Here is a 26,855-nt window from a genome sequence, read left to right as displayed (position 1 = left end):
GACAAGCCACAGACTTGAAGAAGAACTCTGCAATGTATAAAACTGACCTAAGAATAGTGTCAAGATTATGTAAGGAGGACTCCTACCAACAACTTATGTGGAGAGTGGAATGGAATTGTAAACTGAGAGTTACAGGGGACTCAACAGTTATTTGGAGCAATTTCTTTAAAAGAAGTTGGAACGCAAACAGGGCAACTGATAAGAATACCCACACAACATGGGTGGTGGGTACAAGGTGGATATAGTATTATTTCTTTATATTTTCTCTACATTTGATATTTACTTATATTTCTCTTGGGTATTTAAGAGTTTCATAGTTTGTGTGTGTATATAAATAGTTACACATATGTGTGTACATTAAGTAATTGTATGTGTGAGTATATACAAATAATTCTACGTGTGTATGTATATAAATAACTGTATACGGATGTATATAAATGCTTGTGTGTGTACCTTTCACTTTAAAATGGCGGACTGCCCCCCCACCCCGCCCAAAACCTCACTAAAATCACAGAAAAACACAAGAGAAGAGAACTTCATAGCAGCCTTGTAAAGTCTGAAAGACAGCACTGGTGGGTCCTGCACCAGATGGACCGGTGAGGGGAGCGGGGCCCAAAAGGAGGGTGAGTGCACACGACCCGTGGGGCCTTCCCAGCTAGCAGCGGATACACAGCGCAGAGAAGACTGGTATGGATAAACAGGAAATGGTGAAATGGAATGCACAAAATGTGGGCCAAAGCGATTAGCACTGGTGGAACTGGTGGGGTGGGGATTGGGGGGTGAAGGGTGAGGGCAAGCCGCTTGTCTGATCCCGGCTCACAGACTGTAAAGTCTACCTCACCCACCCAGTTACCTGAGGCCAACGCAGCGATGTTTGTTGAGGAAACTCTGGGAAACCTGCCTTGTAGCTGGTTCCTCATTTATAAATGTAAACAGACAACCAAGCAGCACAAAACAGGGCCAAGATGAACAAGTAAAGCGAATGTCCAGGGAAGAAATAGAAATGATTTGGGGAACAGAAGGTCAGGTTTTTCAAAAATCTACTTAGTACCCTCAGAGAGAACTGTAAAGCCTTACTCAAAAGGAGGCTTGGTGGAAAAAACACAGGGAATATTCTAGATAGAGTAAAAGTACAAATATAGAAGAGCAGCATCCAGCTTTCCATCAGCAATATGGGGAAGTTATAGAAAATGGGGCAATACCTTCAAAACTGAAGGGAAATTATTCTAAATACATCAGTTTTAAGAGCAAAATAATGACATTTTCAGACATGTAAGATCTGAGAATGTTAACCTCCCATGCAATCTTTCTAAAGTAACATGAGGATGTACTCCAGCAAAACAAAAGAATGAATCCAGTCCAAGAAACAGTGGCTCCAAGCCAGAAGTAACCCCAAAAGAGTAATGATCAGAAGGTCCAGAAAACAAATGGTCCAAATAACAACAGAAACCAGAGGCTTTCTTGAGGAAGAAAAGTGATTCCCAGTACAAACAAGAATGTCAAGAACACAGATATTCTTACATACAAGACAAAGGCATATCATTCTATCAACCATAAAAAAAAAGACAATAAAAAATGCCAAGAAAGATGAAAAAACTATCAAGACAGTCATATTCCCAATTTGAAGCAAGCTGAAATAGGGCACGATTTTTTTGAGCCACCTAAGACACAAAAGAGACGTGTTTTTTGTTGTTTCTGAAAGAAACTATTTTTGACCTCAACACTTAGACTACTTTGCTTCAATAACAACTGGTTAGCAACACAGTGTTAAGGCATTTTCTCTACATATAAGTAATATAAATGCTGCTTATTAGTTTTTCATTCATTTAGAATCGTAGATAAAGTGGGGAAAGACAGTTAAAATTACCAGACAGAATACAAGTATCGTAAGCCTTGACAATGGACCAGCAACGGTTTGGCTGATCTTATACAGGGGGCATGTAAGAGACACTACCTGAAGAGGAGGAACGAGAAAGAGAGCTTAGAGTGTATTACCTGGTATTCTAAAGACACCCAACAAGAGAAGTAAAACATAACAACAGGGAGGCAGGTTAGGGAGGAGAACAGGGTACGTGAACTACATTGCTCATCTGAAGACAGAAAGTCGAGATCGGCAGTAGTGTAACCATCGCTGACAGCTGTGCAAGGGCTCCAGAAGGAGTTATAAGAAGGTAAAAGATGGAATGAAATTGAGGGAAGGGGAGGGAAAGAAAAAGATTTCTTTTATACCTTTTTTGTATTCTATAAATTTATTAACCGAAAATGGAGTTCTTCGATTGAATTCAACTTTTGTAAACTTACCATAAAAATATTTTTCTGAAGAAAGATCCTTATGTACCAAGAAAATCAAAACTGTAAACAAATGTCAGGAAACTGAAGACAATCTTAAATGACAGTAAGAGAACAGCTAAGCAAATGTGAAAAACAGTCTATATCCATTAGAAATGAGAAATGAATTTCACATGAAAATGATTAGGAAGTGTTAATTGAAAAAGTCTAACATTACTAAACTTAAATTATGATTTAAATGTACTAATGCATATTATTAAGCCTATATATTTACACAAAAGGACAAAGATTGGAAGGAAACAGAGGAATTACTAATTTTACCCTCCCCTGGCAAAGTACGCTGTAACTCAGTGGTTCTTTCCAGGATACATCTTACAAATCAGAACTGCTGGTGTAGCCCTTAAAAATGCAGAACCACAAACCTAGAAAATCAAAATCTCCAGGGACAGGACCCAATAATGTGCATTTTGTAAAGGTCCGAGGGTGATTCTGAACCTGAACCTTAAATGAAATGAACACGAAAGGCAGGCCTCATCTTTAAGCAGGAGTAGCAACACCACTCAGTTCCAGGAGAGTATTTGAGCACAGGTACCAAAGGGTGATAGAAGGAACCTGTGAAGGCAACCGAAGACCCTGGTACTGCTTCTCCATCAAATTCTAACCTCCTCCCTCACACTCCCACTGTGGCATCTGTATCATCACTCTTCTCCCCCCCCCCCACCCCCACAACATAATTGTTTGCCAGAAGAAACCACAACTTCTTCATCTTTATATCCGAGGGCCAAGCAGACTACCAGCTCAACGAAGTGCAGGTGAGCTCCTGGCCCACTCTTAACTCCATTTTACGCTTTTAAATTATGCAAAGTTTAAATTTTCTGTTCCTACTACAATTATTTCCCTCGATGCATCTTAAATGCAAAACAGTCAGAGTCCCAAGGATGTGAGAGCTCTGTGAGTGAGCCTAACCTAATCCCTTGCCTTGATGTTGAAGGAACTGAACCCTAGAGAAGTTAAACTGACTCATACAATCCCACATCACCCAGATCATTAACTATTAAAGCAAAATCACATTACGTTAATCTGTCCAAATGAGTATGCAGCTAAATGAACTTACTTGAATGAACATTCGGTCAGATCAAAAGGCGGGCAAGCATACTGGGTTCGCCACTCAAATAAGTAGGAACAATCTGAAGTCTCCTTCAGAAATACCGGCTAAGAAAAATTAATACATATGTATGTTAATGTGGAAATGCAAAATTTCAGCCATTTTATGCTCTGAGCCTTTAGGGTGAAGACAGCAAGGGATGACTAGGTTCACTAACATCTCTACAAGTTCTAAGTGACCTCATACAGGAACCCATAAAACTGTACAATACAATGTAAACAATACGTGCTCAAGTTAATAGCATACATGATACTGTTTCCTGAAATGTAACAAAGGAGGTAGCACATTAATGCAGAGGGTTAACAATAGGGGGAAATGTGCATGTGAGGGAGAGATATGGGAACCTTGTACTTCCTGCCTGATGTTTCTGTAAACCTACAGCTGTTATAATACAAAGTTTTTTTTTTTTAATTTACGGGGGAAAAAAATTCACAAGTTAGCGGATGTAGCTCAAGTGGTTGAGTGTCTGCTTCCCACGGACGAGGTCCCGGGTTCAATCCCCGGGACCTCCTAAGAACAAAACAAACGAAAACAGCCACCTCTCACTGGGGAGCGGATATGGCTCAAAGGTTGAGCGTCTCCTTCCCAAGTATGAGGTCTGGGGTTCAATTTTTTAAATGTACACAAGTCGATCAAGACTTCAACATATTTCCTATAAATCATTTAGCTAAGTGAGCCAGGGAAAGCAGGGTAAGAGAGTTCCTAAGATTTTAAGAGCAGACTCGTTTTACCAAGTCAGCATCTGCACGAGTGAGGGGTAAATACCTCCCTAGCAAGGAGTCTCCCCCGGGGGCTTGAGTGCACACTTACTTTCTGGGTGCTGTGGTCACAATAGAAAAAGATGGTGGTAGAACGCTGGTACACCTTATGGCATGTGTCTCCCCCTGTGTAGTTAATTTTTAATATTCCATTCTCATAGGTCAGCTTCTGAGTAAGGAGACCTGCTCGAGAAACAGCAAGCAAATTAAACAGTGTTACATGCGAGATGTCCCCTTGCCGCCATGCTCACTGCGGCAGGTGCTTCGAGTTGTGTACGTGACAGAGAGATTTAGAGGACAAAGCATCCCTGGCCGAGCTGTGCTGTGCCACCAGCTCCTTGTCACACTACAGAAGAAAAAGCCTCCTCTCTCCCGAGGCTGCAGAGTTACAGAATGGCCATGGGAACGACGAGAGGCAGCCACGCCTAGTGAGCTACGACAGTGGCACTTCCTCTGTGTGGCTGCTCATGTACTCGCCACGTCGGGTACTTCATTTTCAGACATTTTTGAACTTATCACTTGCCCAGTTGCTTAGACAGAATTAATAACCAACGGCCAGCCAGATGGTTTCATAGCCAAATCCTGTCCTAGACGTGGCCCCTTGGGCTTGATTCTAGACAGTACTATCTCAGAACACTAATTTTTGAGTAGTTCAGAGTGGCCTGAAGCAGTTAAGAAAAGAAGCAGGATCTTGGGGAGGCAGTTATGGGTACTGCTAAAGAAAAATAAGATACAATATTCCCCGGCATGTTAAGAAAGGCAAGTGACATCAGAAACATTGCTAGCACATTGTTTCACAAGAATACAGCTAGTCATTCTTGCTACTCAAGGAAGAGGCTATTTTCAGCACACCACCTTAAACATTGAATTCCATTCTTTTGCACAAAAAGGAGAAGGAAAAACATAGTACCTGCCACTTTGTGAAATCCCAGGGGTCCCCGTTTCTCCTGACATGAGGAGACCTCCTTGGACTGATCATCAGTTGGACAGACGTCTGAGGAGAGCTTCTCACAGACCCGCAAATGGTAGGTGTACTCAGCGGCCCTCACGACAGTGTCGTTCGCGGCAAGAGGCTTTAGGTCATACAGGTTGCCGTGCCTGGGATCTCTCACTTCACAATTGTCTCCTTCGAGAACAAACGAGAAACAACAGACAATTGCAGTGGCCCCACGTTCACACGTTCCAGAGGGACTTTCACAATTCTTAACCGAGGAAGGACCGGCCTGTTTACTTATAGACATTAACAACTAGTTCCACACCATTTTATTTGGGTAGAACACAAATTGCTTGACTTGACAAGCAGCTGTCTAGAAAATCCTAGGTCAACCGTTAAAGACGCACTTAAATCCGACAAAACAAAACCTCACACCTCAGTGTCTGCAAATGTGGGGAAACAACAACCTGTCGATACAAGGAGGTGAGCAAAATTTCACTGGAAAAATTAGCATTGCAGTAGGGGAAAAAAAACACAAGGGAGAGAAAGAATACAACAGCAAGTGACACGATCACCGATGTGCCATCACCACAAGGTTTCACAAAGTAAAACGTCATGTAAAAATCTCAGTTACTTGGCGCATTTATGGTAATTACCTTCCACTCGGACAACTGGGCAAGCTTCCACTGTTCTCCACACAAACACATACTCACAGTCATCCAAACGTTGAAACATTGGTGATCCCTAGAATATAAACCAACAGCTTTTTTTGTTCTGCATTCCATTAACTTTTTAAAAATCAGTCAATGACAGTCATGAATAATATTTAATTTTTAACCTCCACGAGTGTTTATTAAACATCTGAGACTGGGGATATGAAAATAGCACAATGCAAGTTGAACTCAATCGGTGAAAAGACAGACCAGTTTTAAATGAAAGAGATTAAAGGGAAATGGGACAGGTAGGGAGTACACCAAATGTAAGATAGGGGCTAGAGTTAAATAATAGTAACTTTTGATGATGCTCGTTCATAGTTTGTAATAAACGTCTCACAACGATGCAAGGGGGGAGCCCTGTAGGATGATATGCACGTCTGTCCCGTAAGTTCACAACATATATTATGCACTGATTGTTTACTGATGCTCATGTATGAATGATAAACTTCAATTTTTAAAAAGGAAAACTTTTTTAAAGGTCAGGGGGGGGAACGGGAGACGGAGCTGCGGTCAGAACGCCTACCGTGGTCTGGGCACACTCCAGCGTGATCCTGGTGGAGTACTGCTGGTCTCCACACTTGTCGCCATTGATGTACAGGACGCTCAGGGACCCGTTGGCCGCGGCCTGCGGGCTGACCTGAACCACGCCGAGGTTCCAGGTATTGTCTTCGGTCACCAGACAGGATCCCACGCCGCTGCCTGCGAGGACAGGAGACGCTATTTGGGGGTGGCGGGGTGGGAGGGGAGGGAGACAGCTCTGCAGCCAACAGTGTCGTCGACGGGCGGGCAAAGAGGGTGGCGGAACGGAACGCACGGTGGCACCCAGGAATGTACGGCAGAGGAGTGCAGACGCTCAGGTAGAAGGTTCTCCGCCCGCCCTCGGCCGAGGGGTCGACGGCAATCCAGGGCGTGTTGACTCTGCTCAAGCCGCTTAGGTCGTACTCGTTCCCGGCGAGGTCTGAAAGGCAACGGAACGTGCTGGAACGCCCCGCTTGCTTGTCGGCCCTGGGGGACCACCTTCAGCTCAGCTGAAAGCCGAGGGCGAGTGCCAGCCCGGCACCCCTAACTGTAGGAGTACGGGCTCCAGAGAAGGCCTGGGGGCTCTGGCTGCGGGAACGCACTGCCCCCTCCCACAGGCCCGGTGGGGTCAACCCAGCAGAGAACAGGGTTTCGAGTAGGCGGCTGACGGAGAACTCATTTTTATTTTTCTCCCCCAGGTAAGCAGCTCTGCCAGTGGCTACTTGATTTTTCCCCCAAGTTACTCTGTCTGAGCACCTGATGCCAGACGTTAGTTTTAGACCATTCATTATATATCCTGATTCAAAAAGAAAGGCATTCTTTTGAATGTCTCTCCCAAAGAAACCTTCCAATCCTAAGTGTCAAAGAAAACACGTAACCCGATCGTGACGCTGCCTGAAAGACGCACGCGCCCCGCAAACCACAGCACCCGACACGCCCCACGCGCAGACATACCAAACACGTCTCACACACGCAACGCACACAGACCCGCGACGCCACCCGCCCTGGACGCGCCGCCCCCGGCCCCTGCGCCCGCCGCCTTACCGGTGACCTGGCAGTCCACTGGAGAGGGCACGCAGGCCAGGGCGGTTTCAAACTCAAAGAAAGTGTCTCGGATCCCGCGCCCGGTGTCGATGTTTTGATGCAGGAATTTGGCTATTGCCTCCGGGTAGGCGTCGTCATTACACAGAAAGCGGATGATGAAAGTGTCTGTGGCGCCTACGGCACAAGAAGCCGGGTTTTAAGGGGCCATCGTCACGGGTGCCACGGCGGCGGGCTGGCGCCACCGCTGGGGGACGAGGCGCGCACAGCGCTCCTCTACAACCGGGGGCAGAGCCGGGTTCACTGACGCTGGGACGGGCACTGCTGCTATACCAGGGGGTCCAAGCCCAGGACTGGTTTCTCAGCCTAGACACTGGAGAGCAGGGTCACCCCACCCCATTCATTTCCTCGAAGCAGAAGTGGGAAGAGGAGTTAGGGGCCCTTGCCCCCGTGGGAGCTGACCTTCCAGGCCAGGAACCCCGACAAGAACCAAAACAGACGAAGGCCGACGCACGCTCCCCTGATGTTTTATGAGCACCCGCGGGGACGTGTTAGACTTATGAGGCTGGAGCGTGGCTCTGGAGCTCTGACACCCACGTGGTAGGCGACTCCGCGTGAGTGGGTCACCCGGGCGGAGAGGGTGGGCAGAACCAGGGCAAAACAGCCGGGCGGATGGGGAAGGCCCAGGAAAGAAGAGCAAGGGGGAGAACCACGGGGGAGGCAAGTGAAAGAGGCGACCTGCTCATTTGTATGGCAAGTGAAATTAATAACCCCAAAGGAACAAGGAGACAAGAGCAAAACCGCTCATTACGGAGTGTGACTATAGTTAATGACTGGACTCGTAAAACGTGTCGTGGATGCCTGGTTGGCTCACAATGGAACGCCTTCCAAAAATGCAACCATGTCTGAGCAGACGTCAATGGGATTGGGACAACCCTTATCAGAAAGCAAGCGGGCTCTGGTCCCAGCTCTACTCCACCACAGCAGACGGGAAAAAACATTCCAGCGAGGGGGCCAGGGCTGGAAGGGTTCTTAGTCCAGAAGTTAACTCCCAGCTTGCTGCGTTCTTGCCTTGGAGCGTTGCCTCCCCAAGCCTCAGCTTCCTTATCTATAAAATGGAGATGGCGTACGTGCCTCATGTGTACTCTTCCCAGGGAGGAAACCACAAAGTACACGTAGCTCAGCGCCATGCTCCATGTTTTGTGTGCCCCATTTTGACATGAGGAAACTGAAGCAAAGAGAAGTTAAATAGCAAGCTGCTAAACAAGTTAAATAGCAGCTGAACGTGCACCTGGCTTCAAACCCGGCCGTCAACAAACGTCAGCTGTCGTTAACCACATTCCCTCACCCCCACCCCCACCCCATCAAAAACCCTGTAAGAGAAAGGATTTTTCAAGTTAGAGCAAGAAAAAGAAATCATAGAGAAAGACGAATCCATTTAATGTTAATACAGAGCTCTGAAACGGAGGAGCGAAAGAATTATATATATTTTTTTAAATGAAGCAAGTCACTGAGGTTAAAGCAAGTCACTTGGTCAGAGCTCACTCTACAACCAAGAGTTTAAAAAGTGTCCTGTCTGCAAAACAGGTTCTAGGATGTGCACTAGAACCAGACAAGGTTACAGGGAGCCAGAGTTCTCACCACCGCCACGCTCCTCTGTGCCTTCAAGTGGCCACTCACTTCCTCCCAAGGCAACCAACACATCCATCCCTGATCAGCTCATCTAAAAAGTTCTCCTTTAATGAACTAAAATGATTGCCCTTTGGTTCAAATCCTACCCCAACAAATTATACAGAACAAGTCTAATTCCTTTTTGAAATGGCAATCCTTCAAAGTTCTGACAGCACCCAGACCTGTGCTTTCTCAAAAGGATCCTTAACTTTTAAGAATAAAACGTAATATCCTTAAAGTTAACATATAACCTACAGAAGGGTGGAATATCTGTTTCCTAGGCATGATGCATGTCCTGATTTGAGTCTTTCCTGGACCCCAGATAATCCTGCTCTTGAAGTAAATCCATTCCTGTCTGTAAACCTTTTATAGGCAGGACCTTTGACTATCTCATTTTAGTTAAGGGCCTTTGTTCAGCCTGGGTCCTAATCCTCTCACTGGAATCCTATAATGATATAGTCCAAGGTCAAGTGCAATCCATCATCAGGAAGGGCTTGCAGATGACTTTGTACATGATACAGAAAAGAGGCAAGCAGAGCTGCCATTTATTTTTACCCTGCCAAGATCACCTACAGCCGCAGAAAGAATGAGAAACTCCTAGAGGCTGAGGGAGAGGCCAGAGGTTGGAATCAGTGGAGCAGCAGGAGCTGAAAGAGACAATGCTGGAGGCTAAGGGGGAGACGAGCCACGTGCCTGAGCCTCGGGGAGGAGGCGAGCCCGGACCTGGCCGAGTCGAGGCCATCTCGCCCTGCCACGCGGCCGCAGCCCAGTGCCTGCCAGCAGCCAACTTCGGAGAGACAGCATCTCTCATGATGCCTTGAAGTGGACATTTTCACAACCTCGGAATGGGAAGATTTTACCCTGATAAATTCCCATTATAAAAGCCAACCCATTTCTGGCGTTTTGCGTTGGCGGCCCTCAGCAAAATAAAACAATGCACACAATTAACCGATGACTGTGGAGTGTGGTCTGTTGAACCCAGGAGAGCAGACGCTTCACCACTCCAATCCAGATGCTAAACTGCCGTAAACACAGGCTAACTCAGGCACAGATAACTTTTGGCAACCACATTTACACAACTGACTCCTACCGAGTTCACCAAGACACAGTGGCAAGAGTAAACAGGTTGTGAAGTTATATATGTGGTCTCAGCTGTCTACTTGCTGGTGTGACCCCGGGCAAATACACTGAACCTCTCTGGGCCTCAGTTTCCTCATCTGCAAAAGAGGAAGGCATCCACTGGCAGCGCCAGGACTAGAATCCAAGAGACCCGGGCCTTAACCTTGGCTAGCAGAAAGCCTAATTTAGCCCAGCGCCATGGTATAGACACCTAACATGTGCAGACACAGCTGTATGCAGGCAGGAGGCATACACACAGCAGTGCCTACGAAGAGATGCAATAAAGACTGAGTGGTAGAATATGAGAAAACGAGTAAATTCAGGGGGGGAAAAATAACTTCTGTTATCTTCACTCATCATTGCTTCAAAACCTGAAAAGCAGTGAGATGAAAGGGCGGGGACCCACCTCTGGCAGGGGACGGAGGCCCTCGGTAGGTGAGGGTTATGAGGCCCTCGGTGGACAGCTGCAGGTTCTTCTCCAGCCCCACCGGCCTCACCGGCCTGAGGTTCTGGAGCTCGCCGGTCTGGCTCTGCGCCTCGCAGCCGGACGCCGGCTTCCCGTTGATGGTTCCGCAGACGGGCATCGTCCCACAGATATTAAACTGCAGGTCAGAACCGAGACAAGCGCACTCAGGCTACGCAGCGCCCGCAAGCCAAAGCCACAGCCCACTCGAACCCTCGCTCGCTTAAGAATGCGTCTGCTATTCGGTTTACCGACGTGCCACGCTCTGGAAGTTAAGGCCCACGGTTAGTAGCTAAGGCCGAAATGGCAGACTCCAAATAGAAACGTCTAGAAGTTGCCTGGAAGGTTCGGTGCGCGTGGCTTTATTTATGCAGGCCTCTAAATTAAAATGACCTATAAGTGCATAAAATAGCTTGTGTGCTTTAAAGCAACACATAAAACAGATGGAATATAAGCCAGCCATCATTTTCCAATCCTTGTAATTATATTAGAGAAGCCATGCTAATTTGGGTAAATATAATGGGATGCCCCTATATTTCGTTTGTTTTTCCCCTAGGTTTCTTAGAGATGTAATTTGTTATTCCATTCCATATCTTTGGAGCAAAGATAAAGAAAGACTTCTCTGTAAGTGTTAATGGACAATGTATACAAAACAAGTGTTTCTCTGAAAGACCAAAGGTTTCTACTTAGGACAAAACCCCATACAAAGGCTCTAGCGGCACCAGCCGTGTTGGGAAATCCTTGGCTGCGGATGCCTGGCCTCTACAAATCTGAGAGAAGCGTGGGTTCCGCCACATGCCGCTGTGGGCACCGGTTACCTTGGCTATCCAGCCTCTGAACCCCTCTCCTATCTGGGGCACCCGGGTCCCGCAGGGATGTTAACACAGGAGCAGCCACGGCGTGGACAGGGCTTGAACCACTGATGGCTGGCCCCGCCCTCAGCACGTATGACACAGGGGGTCTGGGGCAGGGTCCGAGAACGTGCATTCCCACAAGGTACCAGGGAATGCTGCTGCGGCTGAGCCAGGACAACGCTGCTCTAGACGCAGAGCAACAGAAACCACCCCTTTTCTGCCAGAAACAGCAGTCCTCCCACCCGATCCGGACCAGGTTGGTGGTGAGAGCTTTAAATCACGGTGCTCCACTCTCCTCCTAAGTGACAACTGCCATCACCATCCCTGCACACTATTTCTTTTTTCAGTAAACTTCATTTCAACGTCAAAAAATAAAACAATGGACAAAGTGCAGCTTAACTAACTATGGAAGCATTACTTTAAAAAATTCTGTCCTGGGAACGGATGGGGCATAAGCACATCCACACATGAGGTCCCGGGTTCGGTTCCCGGTGCCTTCTGAAAAAAAGAGAAACCAACAACGAGCCAAACAAACAATAAAATCAACTTGAGGAAGCTGATGTGGCTCAGTGGTGGAGTGCCAGCTTCCCACATACAAGGACCCAGGTTCATTCCCCAGCCCCGGTACCTCGAAAAAAAGAAAAAACTCGTCCAGGCACAGGTACCTCACTTAAACCTAAAAACAAACTCAATTGTTTCTCCACTGCTCAGAATGATAAATATATGAGCACAGATTTGTTAAATGATGTGACCAAGGTCTCCTCGTTAATGAAGAAAATGAAGGCAAAAAAATGCTTGATCACATTCATAGCGCATAAAACTAAATTCCATATATGTGTGTGTGTATATATATATATTTTTTTTTCCTTTAATGCCTGGAGCTTCCCAGGATGCAACAGCTCCTAGGGACTAAAATGTACCCTTATCCTCGTTTCAAATCAAATTGGAAATTCTTCAAATAACTCTTACCACAAACATTTTCCCGATGCCTGTGACCTCATAGCCTTCTGTTTTATTCAGCGGGTTGAGATTAAACACAAATCCACTGTTGGGATCCCTTATAGTGCAGGCCTACAGGAAACCAGAGGGGAGGGGGAGAAAGAGAAAAAGGACACATTCAAACACATTCCATAAGAGCAGGATAAATACAGAGTGCTCCCACAAGCGGCATGTGTGCATTTTCTAAAACTGTGTCTTCATTTATCTTCAAGACTCCTACTTTTTAAAGAAACAGCCCTAAGTCGCCGGGGCATCCCACGCTTTTCAAGCCTCTGGTGCAGCCCCTCTTGATGCAGCACCTGAGGTACAGCCCACCCCGCAGTGTGGTACCGGCCCAGAGAGAGCAAATCGACAGGAAAGGGGAGCGGGCGCAGCTCAGTGGTCGAGCGCCTGCTTCCCACGCACGAGCTCCCGGGTTCAATCCCCGGAACCTCCTTGAATGAGTGAATGAGTGAATGAATCTACGTGAACGCTCTTAGGGTTCCCCTATTTACCCTAACAAGAAAACTTCCCCGAGGGAAGAAAAGTTAGGCGGGAACCGTGAGACCGTGATTAATTTAAACACACAAAACCTAAACCTCACATTCAGCTTTTGGCCTCAGCTCTCCTCTTTAGGGCAGGGATGGGAAAAATCATCAGCTAACTCATCAACTATTTCTTCCTCCTCTGGATGGAATGCACGGGGCCTCCCCGTGTCTTCTCCTGCCCGTCCTCCAGATGCAGGGGATGGAGCGGCCAACAGGGTCCCAGAGGCGAGGGCCGTGGACGGCGTGTCTGGCATCCTACCGCTCACCCCACCCTGCTGGACCCTGTGCTGGGAACATCCACTTGGACAAGCCACGGTCTGCTGCTGCCAGAGGGTCTGCAGACCAGCGGAGATTCGTAAGAAGGGCAGGTGGGCCGGAAGGGAACAAGGACTAGCAGAATGAAATATGCACGGCGCTGTGGGGACCCCCGGGAGGTCAGAGCATGTCACGGAGGAACTTATTGGTACAATTTGCAGGAGGGGGCCCCGCGAAGAGGAAGGAGCCTGCGCCAAGGCTCAGGGAACATGTCGAGCTCAGGGGGCCGCGGGCTCAGGGGGACGGAGAGGTTTCATGTGGTGGAGGCAGAAGAATTTTTCCAGGAAATGTGCCTGGATTCAGATGATTAAGAGCCTTCAATAGCACATTAAAACTTATAGCTTTACCCCATTGGGAGCGGACGTGGCTCAAGCAGTTGAGCACCTGCGTCCCACATGGGAGGTCCCGGGTTCAGTTCCCGGTGCCTCCTGAAAACAGAGACAAACAACCAGCAAACCAACGAAAAAAAACAACTCAGGGGAGCTGACGCGGCTCCGTGGTTGAGTGCCGGCTGCCAGCATACGAGGTCCCGGGTTCAGATGAAATGTTCTCAATATCGGAGTGACATCGGCCACTCGGATCTACCTTTTAGAGGAGGAATTCTGCCAGTGACGCCACGGGGACAGCAAAGGGCTGTGGGAGGGAGACGGGGGCAGTGGGAGCGCCAGGTGGGGAGCGACGACGGGGTAATGGATTCGGAAACCCCGGGGAAGGTGTAAGTTCAGAACCGGGGCGCCGGGCACGACAGCTGGACGGCTGGGTCCGAGCTCAGGGAGGACCCGGCGACGGGGCACACGTACCTCGTCTGTGTCTATGGTTGTCTGGATGGGGCAGGCAGCCTCTGTGTTCCACAGGAAAGTGACCACACACTCCCAGTTCAGAGAAAATATGGGGTGGGTATTCTGAAAAGTCAAATTCAGGACAATGGTCAAGAGAAGAGAATGGAACTTGACGGAATCCACTCTCGCCTGGGGAGCTGGTGGAGCTCCAGGGCTGAGCACCGGCTTCCCACACACGAGGTCCCGGGTTCAATCCCCGACCCTGGTACTTTAAAAAAAAAAACAACTAGCTCAATAAACAAAAGTAGCTAAAATCTACTAAGTGTTTATGGATCCGTCAACAGGCTACTAGGAAAACTCAATGTCCTCACTAGCCTATGAAGGAGATGGTTTCTCTTATTCTTGAATGGTAAGAAATTTATCTGAAAAATTAAAAAATAATTAAAAGAGAAAATATATATATATATAAAAGAAATTTATCTGCGCCCATGACAACTGTAAACAGTCAAACTGGAATCCAGCTCTAGGTCTGATCACAAGTCTGTGCTTTCAAAAAATGCTCCATCCAAAGGCTGAGAGCAAGAAGCCATCCACGTAAGAGCAGAGTATGCATGACTCCATATACACACACTCAAAAACGGGCAAAGCTCATCTACCGCGTCAGAGCACCAGGTGACGGCTACCCTGGCACAGGGGTTGGGGGACACAGGGAGGACTTCTGGGGGGCTGCTTAATGCTTTGTTTCTGTTTTCCCATCGTACTACACCTCTGCCCACCCCTGTCTGTCCACAGGCCTGAGGTGCGTCAGAGCCTCAGTTTCCTCGCCCGTGGACTCTGGGGTTTGGGCCAACTACGCCTGTCCAGCTCTCAGCAGCGGAGGGGTGGGAGGTGCCAGGCAGAAGTCGGCAGAACGCCGCACGCGGCGCAGCAGTGAAAGAGGAGAGGCAGTTCCAGAAATCAGAACCGCAAGGGCCCTGCGCTCACCTGCTACGCCTACGAGGTGAGGCCACCCTTGAGCTGCCTGACTCCTCCGCCACCCCAGGGCTAGCCTCTGCACCCTAGAGCTAGCCTCTGCCCACATCCAGGGCTAGCCTCCGCCCACGCCCAGGGCTAGCCGATGCCCATGCCCAGGGCTAGCCTCTGCCACCCCCAGGCTCACCTCTGCCACCCCAGGGCTAGCCTCCACCCACCCCCCAGGGCTAGCCTCCGCCACCCCAGGGCTAGCCTCGTTTCTGTTAAGAGACACGTTGTTTCTGTTCAGAGACACATGGGGTAGGCGGGGCTCGGCAACGCACCAGGCTCCCGCGCGTGCAGATGAGGTGGATCCTGGTGGTGTAGGTCGTCAGCTTTCCGTCGCTGGTCCTGCAGGCGGAGCCGTTGATGTACTCAAGCAGGAGGCTGCCGCTCTCCTCCACCACCGGGCCGGTCACCGCCAGGCCCAAGTTGCTGACGGAGACGGTCTCGGAAAACGAACCCTGGACAGAGAAGCACCTTGTTGGTCGTGCCCCCCTCAAAGAGCTAACTCCTCCCTCACGCCAGCCTGGGGTTCGGGGCTCCGGGAAGGGTTCCCACGCGCACAGGCGGCAGGGCGCGGGGTTCTCGGCCACCAGGGCGCGCTCTCCGCCTTCCCTGGAACAGCTGCGGCGCGGCCCTGGAACGTGAGCCAGGAAAAGTATCCCCGGCAGGTTATTTTGAAAGAAGCTGGTTTCTAGAACACACGTTCGTCTTTATTTTAAGACCTCGCCACGTACAACCACCACGAGGGACACACAAAAGTTCCTGGCAGCAACTGAATCCAATCTATGATTAAGCTCGGCTCAGCACCCCAGAGTGAGAGCTCACGCTTGGCTCTCGTTCTCCCGCAGCCACTTTCCCAAGTCGGTTTTTTTTTTCTCCTCATGAATCCAAAACCCAATCTCTATTTTTTTTTTTTTTTTTTTACAGATGCCTATTGAATCACTCCAGGACGCTTTTGTATTCAGGCTAGACAAAAATCCACAGAGCGCTTCCCCTGCCCCATACTACGATCAAAGGTCACCAACATCAAGAAATTTTTTTTTTTTTTTTTTGCTTTTAAACCTGCACAATGAGTCCAGCACGATAAACATCTGCTGGGAGGCAGGGCCGTTTACACTCTGGACCCACACTTCCCCGGGGGCCTTCATCCGGCCGCCAGCCGACTTTGATCTGGGATCCCCCAAATAACCACCTCCACCCACTCGTCAGGCACCGAGGGCAGAAGCCCGAGTGGGCGGGTGGCTCGCTCACCTGATCTTTCTCAAACCTCATCTGGCAGGCTGCGGCGTATCGGTCACAGCCCAGCACTGGGTTCAGGGGCCGGCAGACGTTGAGGTAGTATTTCCTCCATGTGGTCTGTTCCCCGGCGTTATCCAGCGCGTACCAGTTCCTTCCGCGGCCGCCTTCAGATTTTGCTAGGCTGAGGTTTCAGAACGAAACACAGGCTTTTGCCGTGACTCACGCACTGCAGTCTGACAACTCACTGCTAAGCGGCTCGAGCGCGGCAGACACGGCAAATGAGTCGTGACCTATCAAACTACACGCACGGGCGCGCCGAGTCCCTGCTCGCCGTGAGCGCAGAGGACCTCGGCATGCTGCAGGCGGGGTGGCTGTCCCCAGCAGCTCTGTGCCGACAGCTTTTGTTCTGAATGATCATGCTAAAGCCTGAAGCATGGACGTCACAGAGGCTGCCAGCCCTACAATAGTCCACTCTGCTTAAACACCCCATCTTGGTACTGCACCCCCAGAGTTAACCTGAGAGCCAAAAACACCTGAACGACCTGGGCGACTGTGCCGGGCTGACCTGAGGACAAGGGTGGAACCCCGGGGCAGCCGGCCTCACCTGGACAGGTCGTACTGCTCCAGCGTGGAGGGGTCGGTCACCACGCACTCCAGAGGCTCCTCGGGGCAGGCGTAGCTGGTGTACCAGCGGAAATTGTAGGTCGAGTTGTCTTCTTCCTGATGTGTGCCAAGGTGAGACACGGGGCGATGAAAGGGGAACGGCGCACAGAGCCGGCATTTTTTAAATCTAGGGTGGCTTTTTTTTTAATGGAATTTTTAAATTTTTAAAATTTCCACCTACATTAAAATCTTAATGATAAAAAAGATTAAAACCTATTCTATAATACATGGGGAAATGGCAACTGATGTAACATATGGACGAGAGTTAACAGGAATTTTGTAACAATTTGCAGCAATGGCAAAAAGACATTTCAGTACTAAGGGACAACAGTGTGCAGAATTGGTAAACAGGGTAAATGGGGTGTGAGTTCATCTTTGGGAACAAATAGAAAAGGTGAATGCACAACCCAGTGTTTGTAACTAGCAGAACTATTGCACGGATATGACAGTAGTTAGAAGGCAGAGTCTAAGGTCATGTATATTACTAAAAGGAAAGCTAAAAAATTTAACATGGGACTGTACAGTATAGAGAAACCGCATGTGAAATATGAATATGGGTAATATTGTATAAATAAGACTATTTTTCTTTGAAACTGAATAAATGTATGCTGTTACAACAAAAAAAACATTATACTAAGTGAGAAAAACCAGACACAAAGGGGCTGGGAAAGAACGCTAAGGGGTGGGGAGTTTTTCTGTATGAAGTAACAAAATTGTTTCAAAATTTTTTGTCATGATGAATGCACAACATTGTGATTATACTAAAAGCCACTGATTAAACACTTTGGGTAGATTCTATGGTATGTGGGTATATCTCAATAAAACGGTTTTAAAATAAGTAAATAAATAAAATATGCAGGAATAGCAGCTACCTACAGCAGGAGAAGCATAGAGAGATTGAGAGGTGATGAATTTCTTGTTTGCTTGTCTGTTTTTTTATTATTATTGAAATAATGAAAATGCTCTGCTAATGAATAATTGTACTCTTTGGATGAATGTGCTTTACTAATATGCATCAATAAAATTGATTTATTAAAAAAAAAAAAACACTCCCCCCAAAAAAAGAAAAGCAGCAACTCTACAGGTGACCGTGTGTAATCTTCTTCCCCACCTGTAAGAACCTGGCATCCTCTACCCTCTTCGTCCCTATCAGCACCCACAAAGACATGCATTTGCAAGAGGGACAACTGCTACCTGATATTCGGGGAAGCCCAATCCAGCGTCGCGGTCACACAGAAAAGTGATGAGGGTCGTTCTCGGTGTGTGCTTTTGGTCATTGTAAGATGTGCCATCTTTGTAGTTCAACTGGATCATCCCATCGTAATATGAGAGCTTAGCATTGCTCAATCCCAAGCTCCAAGCCTTCCCATCACTAGAAGACACAGATCAACCACTCTCAGGAAAGGCCCTGGAACCAGGGCGCTCGGTGGCTGCCGTGTTCAGGCAAGGGCCACGAGCAGGCGTGGGGAGACTGCAACTCCCCAGAGGCTGCATTTCAAGCAAACCCCATGTAAGGATGTCCAGACAGGCCAGCCTTGTAGGGGGGTAAGAGGGTGTTTATGCCCCCAACTGGGACCCACTCCTGACACTGTTTATTAAAGGTACAACTCCTTGCAACTGGGCAGACACAGGAAGAGGCCAACAAGCACACAGATGTCTAGGTAACAATGAGAAACCCAATATACACAGGTTCAGAGGGCTGTGTGATGGCTCTTCTCTTCTGTGCAAGTAAACCCCACGCGAGCGTTTAAGTCTTCTTTGCATTTACATCGTCATCAACGCAGTGGCGTTGCTGTGAGAGGACCCGCCTGTTCTTGAATAACATACCCGCTAGCGCCACACGCCCTCAGCACAAACCCGTCAGTGACAGGAGCTACTTGCCTTTTTGCTACCTGGCACGCTCCTGAGTTTGTTGGGCAAGGATCCACAGTCAGAGGACCACAAACATTGAGATAAAAGTCGTACTTTTCTGTTTCAACCTTGTGGCCGCCATTTTTCTTTTTGAGAAGTGACAAGTCAAAAGAAAATCCTAAGCAAACATAAAAGCAATAACGCGTGTAAGGTCAGTTGGAATACAGGGTACCTGAGCCCATGGTTTCAAGGAGACAGGTATTCTTCCCAGAGATCTCCCAGTAGCAGGTGGAAACCAAACATTTCCTGCAACAATAACTAACACTGTCCTTGGAAATGGGCCCAATGCCACCAAATCCTTTTTACCATTAACCAAAAACTCTATTTGAAGCCCTTGACTGCTGGTCTAGAAGCCAGCACTTTCAACGTTCACAGGACGATCACAATACAGTGACATTCTTGGGAGGTCTCTCGAAAGTGGGCTCCTTAGCTAGAGTCGAGGTGAAAAGCCTTTTCAAACAGGACGTCTCTCTTTGTGTCCCTCAGGTTTTGTCAAACCCATCTCAACAATGATCTTAGGATAATATTTTCAATATCTAAAACAAGCCCCTAATGTCAGATTTTCAGGAATTTGGTCAAATGTTATTAACACAATTCTAAAAGAGGTTACCTCTGAAACAGTCATAGAATATATCGGGGGGGAAAAAAAAGTCAGTGGTTCCAAATCCCCCTAAACATCAGAAGTGCTGCTCAGCTACCCACCTGCTTGGGAATCAAACACCGTGCAGTTTTCTCCTTCTGTTCTGGACAGCACACACGCAGCCGCGGTGTGCCACTCAAAGTCAAAGAAGCAACCATTATCCTCAGCATTTCTCAACACCGGAGCACTTTCTAAGTCACCTGTCAAGACGGCGGCGGGAAAAACACCTGTCACTAATCCATTCCTGAAAACCTCTGCTTTTTTTTTTTTTAATACATATTTATTTATTTTTAAAATGCTTATTTTCACTTTGTTAAAAACAGACTCGGCAGGTTGAGGGGGAATTGGGTCAAACACATCGAGGGGTCAAAAGATGGCCATGCTCTCTGGCCTTATCCCACAGCTGGGAATTAATCCCAAGGAAACATTTCAGAGTGAGGTGGAGAGCAACACACTAGCGCTCGTAACACCACTAGAAACAGGCTAAGAGAAACACGAAAGGGAAAAAAGCATGCCACATCAGCAAGGAAGTCCCTAAAAACTAGGAGACTGTGACCGACGCCCAGGAGAGTGCACAAAACACATTTGGGGGAACATAGAAATGTATGAGCACAGAGACTGATTCTTGACTCTGTGAAAACTGTGCATACCTACAAATAAAGAAGACAGAAAACACCCGTTGTGTTTAAATAGTGAGATTGGGGGCAGCATTTTAAAACTATTTACAAGGGTTTTTTTTTTCCCCTTTTGGAGGAAGTTAAGCAAGCCCCATGACTGATTTCATATCAGCCATAAGGAAGGGAAAGCAGTGCTAAGCCTCATTAACTCATTTGGAAAATTACAACACAACTCCCCTAGGGTGTTTCCTTTTCTGGATTGGATTAAGGGGGTGGGGGATAAGCTCCAACTGACCTACCCCCCCACAGCACCACAAAACGATTTCAGGACCTAAAATACTCAAGCCTCATCCACTTTCCACCTAATCTTTACAGCAGCTGAGGAAGAACAGAGAAATGAAAAATGAAAGCACACCTCTGGCAAAAGCCATTAAAACAAGTAACTTTTTTTTTCCATTTTACCTGGCTTGCACACAAGCGTTATATTTGTTCTGATGCGCCTATTCTGATCACAATCATCACCCTCTGAATAGGAGAGTTGAATGTTTCCTCTGTCGATTGTGGGAGAAGAAAGAAATATCCCCAGATTTTTACTTCCACTCTTATCTGGAAAACAGAAGAGGGGAGGCAGGGGGAAGACCGAGAGACATGGTTTAAAAATGATCCCATCACCAATCAAGAGGTACCCCAAAAAAATCAACCAACACCCAGCCATGTGCGCCCTGACCCATTCCTCGGCCCACCCACCCGCTGGGCTGGAAAGTGCGTTTTTAAGGGGCACGTGTGCCCAAGCTGTAATAACCGTGCTGAAGGCGCTCCAGGGCCACTTCCAGGCTCAGCAGGAAAAAGCGCCGTTTAGGATCAGCGTGTCCTCCGTGGGGCAAGAGAAAGAGGAAGTGGCAAGCGCGTCTTGCCGCTGCTGGCCCCGAAAAGTAACCCGATTCCACCATTTTCAGGGGCCCCGGGAACCCTGAGACACAAGTTCTTTTGGAAGCACGGCCAAGGGATTAGCGTTTGCTGTGGGGAGAGCGGAAACTAACTAAACCTGTTCAGCAGCCCAATCAGGTGACCACTGGCTACTTCGTCCAGGTGTTTTCTCCTCCAGTGTATCAAAACCTCTGTCCTAAAGTCCTTCCTGAGCAGGCTTCCGGGCGTGCTTTTGAACGGACCATATGGTCGTTTCTACAAGTGAGAGCCTTTCCTAAAGACTCACAAGCCATCCAGTCCCCTGGAAAGGCTCTTAAAATCCAACCAAGGTCCATAATTCCTTATCTAATGTTTGTAACAGACTCCAAGTCCTCTCGCCTCCTGGCATTTTCAAAGGGGATTTCAACAACAAAGAGCGAAAGGGAAAATTACAACTAACGTAACATACGGGCAACAGTTAGCAGTAACACTGTAATATTTTGCAGCAATGGCAAGACGAGATTAACTCAGTAATAAGGGGCAAGAACAGGGGAGGGTATAAGAGGGTTTAGGATTTTTCTTTTGGAGTAATGGAAACATTCTAAAATGGACTTGAGGGATGACAGAACACTCCGTGATGAAAATGAGAGCCGCTGAGTGTACATTTTGAAAGGACTGTACAAATCATGGGGAACAGACTGTGATTAAGAGGACAAAAACCAGAAGAGTTTTCTCCTGAATGAAAACAAATACATAATACTAACATAGGGTGTTAAGAACTGGGTGGGTTGGGGGAAAAACACACCAAATGTAAGCTATGGACCACGGTGAGTGGTAATGTTTTGAGGATGCTCTGGCACAGTTTGTAACAAATGTTTCGCAATGCAAGCTGGCGGCGGGGAGATGTATGAGCCCTGAATGAAGAAAATAAGCATATTTTGTAAAGTCACAAATTTGACTATACACTTACCGGTTTTGTATGTCCATGTAGGAATGATATAGGTTAATAAAATTTTATTTCAAAAAGAAGAGCTAAAGGGCTAAATACCTCTCTCAAATTGAGAAGTCTCTGCACAACAGCTACAGGGTAATAGCAGCGAGAGCACAAGGAATCTAAAGAGCCCACGCTATGAGCCGAAGCCCCACTGCACTTAACCATGACTCTTTAAAGAGCCCAGGGAGTTATTTAAAAGACAAACACAGTCTTACACAAGCAGGGGCCAGGCTAGTCACCAGACTACAAAATGGAAGGAATCAAATGCTTCTCAAGGCCATTCTTGCATTCCTAGCCACAGGCCAGCTGGGTCAACCTCAGGACCACCTTAGTTCTGCATTTTTCCAAGTGCGTTGAGCAAGTTACCTGCATTCCAGGCATGAGAAGTTTGTGTGTGTGTGTGTGTGTGTGTGTTTAAACTATCCTGTATAGACTGAACCCAGAAAGAAGAGGCTCAGAAAAATGACAGGGAGGATTTTATAATTCGCTCCAAACTGGATGCCGGGGAGCCCCACAAGCCAGGAGAACCGTCACCCACAGCCTCCCCCCGCTGGACGCAACTTACCCACAGCACATACGGCTGCGTCCTCGGGGCAGCCCTTGGCCTGTCCCTCCTGGAGTACCCGGTGGCAGATATTGAGGAAGAAGTGCTTCTTTCCCATGTCCTCTGGGCTTCCATCGACTGCTTCCCAGTTGTGTTCCAGCTCTATAAAAGAAAAAGCTCCCTTGAACGGAGGGGCTGATGCTTCCTCTGTGAGTCACCGCGTAAATGACGGGTGGGCGAAGGACCCAGCTCCTCAAGTATCTGGCTAGTAAACTTCCGGGTCTCTCCTCTCTGCCCAAGTAGGCAGAAGGCACGGGGACTGGCTGAGACTCTCGCGATTCTCGTGGAGTGAGATAGAAACAGACCACACCCCGGCGCGAAGAGGGGGAATGGAGAATTCAACAGCCCAATTCTCCCAGGGAAATCAGACACGAGAAGGCAGACCGGGAGGCCAGCAAGCGCCTTCGGACTCGGCGGAGAGACCGGCTTTGGGCCACGGTGGCTCCCACCGTGACCGACCGAGTCGGGGCGCAGGCTTGGGGACCCTGTGCTGCTGCATGGACATAGCCCCTGAACACCCGAGGTCCACGGTCCAGTACTACAGGACCTGAAACTGATCAAAACTGAACAGAGAGGAGCAGAGGCTGAGAGCCCACAGCCCATCAGGGCAGGGACCCCCCAAGAAGCACCCCCGAGGCAGGTGGCAAAGGCGTGAATGAGAACTCGGGCATGTGTGTGAAGCTGGAAAGACATATCTTTGCCCTCATTTGAAAATGCTCCCTTTGCAGATTGAGAGCTGGGGCGGGGGCTAGAAGGTAAAATCCTCAGGCAGGCGGAGGTACTCCAGGTACTTTTGGAGACTGACATACTGACTTAGCCTCATAGAAGCACGGGAGGCTGTCCTGGGGGCACGCGCCAACCTAACACACGGTTCGAAAGCTTTGGTTGGGGTGGGGGCAGCTTGTACTGTCAGAAGAGGGGGGACAGCTTTTTTATTTCTTGTTGTTTTCTTGCTTTTTCTTTTTTTTCTTTGGGATGACTTCTTTAACCTAGCAGGGGAGGGAGGACTTTTTAAGCTAACAGCAAAGGATTTTTACCTCTCAGACCCCACAGCTACCTTAGGACAAGGGTGGGGCCAAGGGCTACAAGATACTGTAGGCTCCCAGAGAGGCTGAGCTGTGCCGTGGGTCTGCTAGCCACGGCTGCAGCCGTGCATCCCTGGTGCCTGAGTTTGTCCTGTGTAAATTGCACTGAACAAAAGGCTCCAGTACCTCCACCCAGTTTACTGCAGGAAAACGGAAGCCTGATGTAGGCAAATGACCTCCTCAAGAAAACACAGCTGGGGGGCGGACATAGCTCAGCGGTTGAGCAACATCCGCTTCCCACGTACAAGGTCCTGGGTTCAATCCCCAGTACCTCCGGAAAAATTTTTTTTAAAAAACATTCCTTCAAAGGGGGCGGATGTAGTTTAGTGGTCTGAGAGCCTGCTTCCCACGTACGAGGTCCTGGGTTCAATCCTCTGGACCTCCTTTTGAAAAAGAAAGAAATGAAAAACACAGCAGAATGTGGCTGTGCCACTCCTCAAACAGGTCTCAGATTCGGGGCTTAGGACGCTTTCCACTTTGCACGAACCCCACCTCTTTTAGCAGCACACATGTGCCAGAAGTTAACCGTGGCACCATTTCCAGGGGGCTCGGTTAGGAAAATTGAGAGCGCTTGCTTCCGAGGCAACCCGCTAATGCGGAACATTTACAGTGGAAGCCCTGTTTAAAAAAAAAAACAGGAGGAATGCCTTTTTCTAACATTGTGCTTTTCAGACCAGATGGGGACTCAGGAGAGAGGGAAAACAGCCCTGCCACAGCTGGCCTTTGTGTGACTCCATACCAGGCATTTTCTCTGCCTTAGGTGTATTATCTCCACTCTGCAAATGTAACTGTCTTCCATCTACCGAGGTTCGGACTGGGCCGAGGGTTAAAACAAGGCATTTCCCAGCTAGGTTGGGCTGTCCCTGCGAGAAGCAGCCGTCCTTATTATTCGATCTCCTCTGTCTCTCCTGAACTACAAGCTCCGTGAGGGCAGAAGTCAGGCCCTGTTCACTGCTGTACCTGTAGTAGCTGGGCTAGTGCCTGACACATAAGGAAGACTCAATCCAAGTTAGTGAAGTGAATAAATGAGTCGGCTCAGCAGGCAGGAGCCACGGGCTGAGCTCTTGAGGACAAACGCCACCTTATATTCATTCAGCATGGCACGGTGTCCCCAGGGCTCTCACCTGCGTGTGCAATACAGGTTGTTTACCCCTCTGAGCCTGTGAGTAAAATGCACAAAATGGGAATACCACCTACTCAAAGGCTATTATAAGAGCAGATGGAGATTGTGGTACTATAAATAGAATAATGTAAATACAAGAATGTTCCTGTACTACAAGGTGCCAAGAATATGGTGCTACAGGGAAAAGTACAACCAACGTAATGTACAGACTAGAGTGAACAGCAATGTTTTAATATTTTTGTAACAAAGGCAAAGAAGTACTATATCAATGGTAAAGGTCCAAAAAGAGAATATGGGATTTAATTTTATGAGCTATGAATATGACCAAGCTTTTTTCTTCCTTCATTTTCTTCATCAACAAGGAGCCCTTGGTCATGTATTTAACAAATCTATGCTCTTTCATGAAACTTGCAAATACTGGAGAAACAAATGAGCTTGTTTTTAGCATTATGTGCGCTCCAAGTGCCAGGACAGAACTTTTTAAAGTAATGCTTCCATAGTTTGTCAAGCTGCCTTTTGTCTGTTATTTTTTGAGTTGAGATAAAGTTTACTTTAAAAAAAAAAACCAATTACATATGTATACCTAAGCACAAAGCACAAGGACTGGCACTGCAGGCACTTGGTGTTTTTTATTAAACTACTGTAAGATCAGTTCACAGTAACAACTAGAAAACGGTAATGCCAGCCTCAAATTTATGTCTCTTATCTCTCAAGTCGGAGCTATTTCTAATCATGTGTACTGCTACTATGTGGGAAGGAGGAAAAATAAAATAAAATAAAAGGCCAGGATATAATCAGTTGACAGTGTTCAAAAAAAAAACAAAACAGGGAAGCAGATGTGGCTCAGGCGGTTAAACATCAGTTTCCCGCATGGGAGGTCCCTGGTTTAGTTACCAGCACCTCCTAAAAAAAAAAAAAAAAAAAAACAAGTAACAAGCAAACAAATTAAAAAACCAATTCAGGGGGACCGATGTGGCTCAGTGGTTGAGCACTGGCTTCCCATTTACAAAGTCACGGGTTCAATCCCCGGCCCCAGTACTTAAAAAAAAAAAAAAAAAAGGAGAAAAGAAAACAGTTGCCGGCATGTCCAAAACTCTTTATGAAAAAGAAGGAAGAGAATGTTCCCCTTAACGCCCAGACTTGACATCAAAAGGCATCCAGACGAACCTGAGTGACGAGCCAGCACAGACAGGTCGTATCGCCTCTTCCCATCAGAGACCCTGCACAGCAGATCTTCCTTCTCCTTGACGCAGGCATGCTTGGTTTCCCACGTGAAGAAGTAGGTGCAGTCCACCTCCCCAGTGAAGAAGGGGGCTCCTTTCCCATCATTGCCTGTGGCGTTTGCAGAGGAAAGGAAAATAAAGTTAAACGTTCCTGATGGGACGAAAGCCTTGGGATGTCAAAGGAGCGAGGGAAGAAGCAGTGAATGGGTATCAACGCCGATGGCCCAGCTGGAGACCCACAGTCCCAACCCTCTGGGGGTAGGGGGTGAAAGCGGCGCCAACTGGGCTTGGTCACGAGGTCACGGACTCCAGGGTGGCAGGGCTGGAGCCCCGTTCCTCCTGGCGGGACGGGGGCAAGTCCCTCATGAGGTGGCTTAGAACACGTCCAGTGGAGGGATGGGGTGGGAGCTGAAGAGGAGCGGTCACCAGGAGATGGGGCGCGCGGCACTCTCAGGGCGGTGAGACCGTTCCACGTGGCACTGCAATGGTGCATACGTGGCAAAACCCACAGAACTGTCTGGCACAGACGTGAACCTTAAAATGGGATGGTGCCTGGAAAGGGTAGTCTAGGGATGTAAATGTCAATTGAGAGCAAGCTAGAGAATAATCTAGGGACTGAATAACGGTGAACCCAGAGGTGGAGGAGAACTGTGGTTAATAGTACAAATACGAGAACGTCCTTCT

General features: G+C 48.0%; 1 protein-coding gene across 5 annotated transcripts in view; it reads right to left on the bottom strand.

The window, feature by feature from the left end:
- IGF2R (insulin like growth factor 2 receptor) overlaps positions 1 to 26,855 on the bottom strand; it is a 101,474-nt gene that overhangs the window by 32,644 nt on the left and 41,975 nt on the right. For all 5 annotated transcript variants that reach the window (XM_004449794.5, XM_058289639.1, XM_004449793.4 and 2 more), the window contains exons 11-29: positions 26,116 to 26,280; positions 22,702 to 22,842; positions 20,699 to 20,842; positions 19,682 to 19,819; positions 18,950 to 19,097; positions 18,263 to 18,440; positions 17,010 to 17,125; positions 16,418 to 16,586; positions 15,445 to 15,624; positions 14,171 to 14,272; positions 12,499 to 12,600; positions 10,619 to 10,814; positions 7,426 to 7,599; positions 6,677 to 6,820; positions 6,386 to 6,561; positions 5,803 to 5,890; positions 5,123 to 5,338; positions 4,265 to 4,395; positions 3,404 to 3,501 (exon numbers count right to left, since the gene is read on the bottom strand). In XM_004449794.5, coding sequence (XP_004449851.2) covers positions 3,404 to 3,501; positions 4,265 to 4,395; positions 5,123 to 5,338; positions 5,803 to 5,890; positions 6,386 to 6,561; positions 6,677 to 6,820; positions 7,426 to 7,599; positions 10,619 to 10,814; positions 12,499 to 12,600; positions 14,171 to 14,272; positions 15,445 to 15,624; positions 16,418 to 16,586; positions 17,010 to 17,125; positions 18,263 to 18,440; positions 18,950 to 19,097; positions 19,682 to 19,819; positions 20,699 to 20,842; positions 22,702 to 22,842; positions 26,116 to 26,280 — 2,806 coding nt within the window. The remainder of the gene's footprint in view (positions 1 to 3,403; positions 3,502 to 4,264; positions 4,396 to 5,122; positions 5,339 to 5,802; positions 5,891 to 6,385; positions 6,562 to 6,676; positions 6,821 to 7,425; positions 7,600 to 10,618; positions 10,815 to 12,498; positions 12,601 to 14,170; positions 14,273 to 15,444; positions 15,625 to 16,417; positions 16,587 to 17,009; positions 17,126 to 18,262; positions 18,441 to 18,949; positions 19,098 to 19,681; positions 19,820 to 20,698; positions 20,843 to 22,701; positions 22,843 to 26,115; positions 26,281 to 26,855) is intronic.

The sequence above is a fragment of the Dasypus novemcinctus genome, chromosome 28 (genome assembly GCF_030445035.2).
Source record: "Dasypus novemcinctus isolate mDasNov1 chromosome 28, mDasNov1.1.hap2, whole genome shotgun sequence".
Classification (NCBI taxonomy): domain Eukaryota; kingdom Metazoa; phylum Chordata; class Mammalia; order Cingulata; family Dasypodidae; genus Dasypus; species Dasypus novemcinctus.
This window is presented reverse-complemented; position numbering and strand designations above follow the sequence as displayed.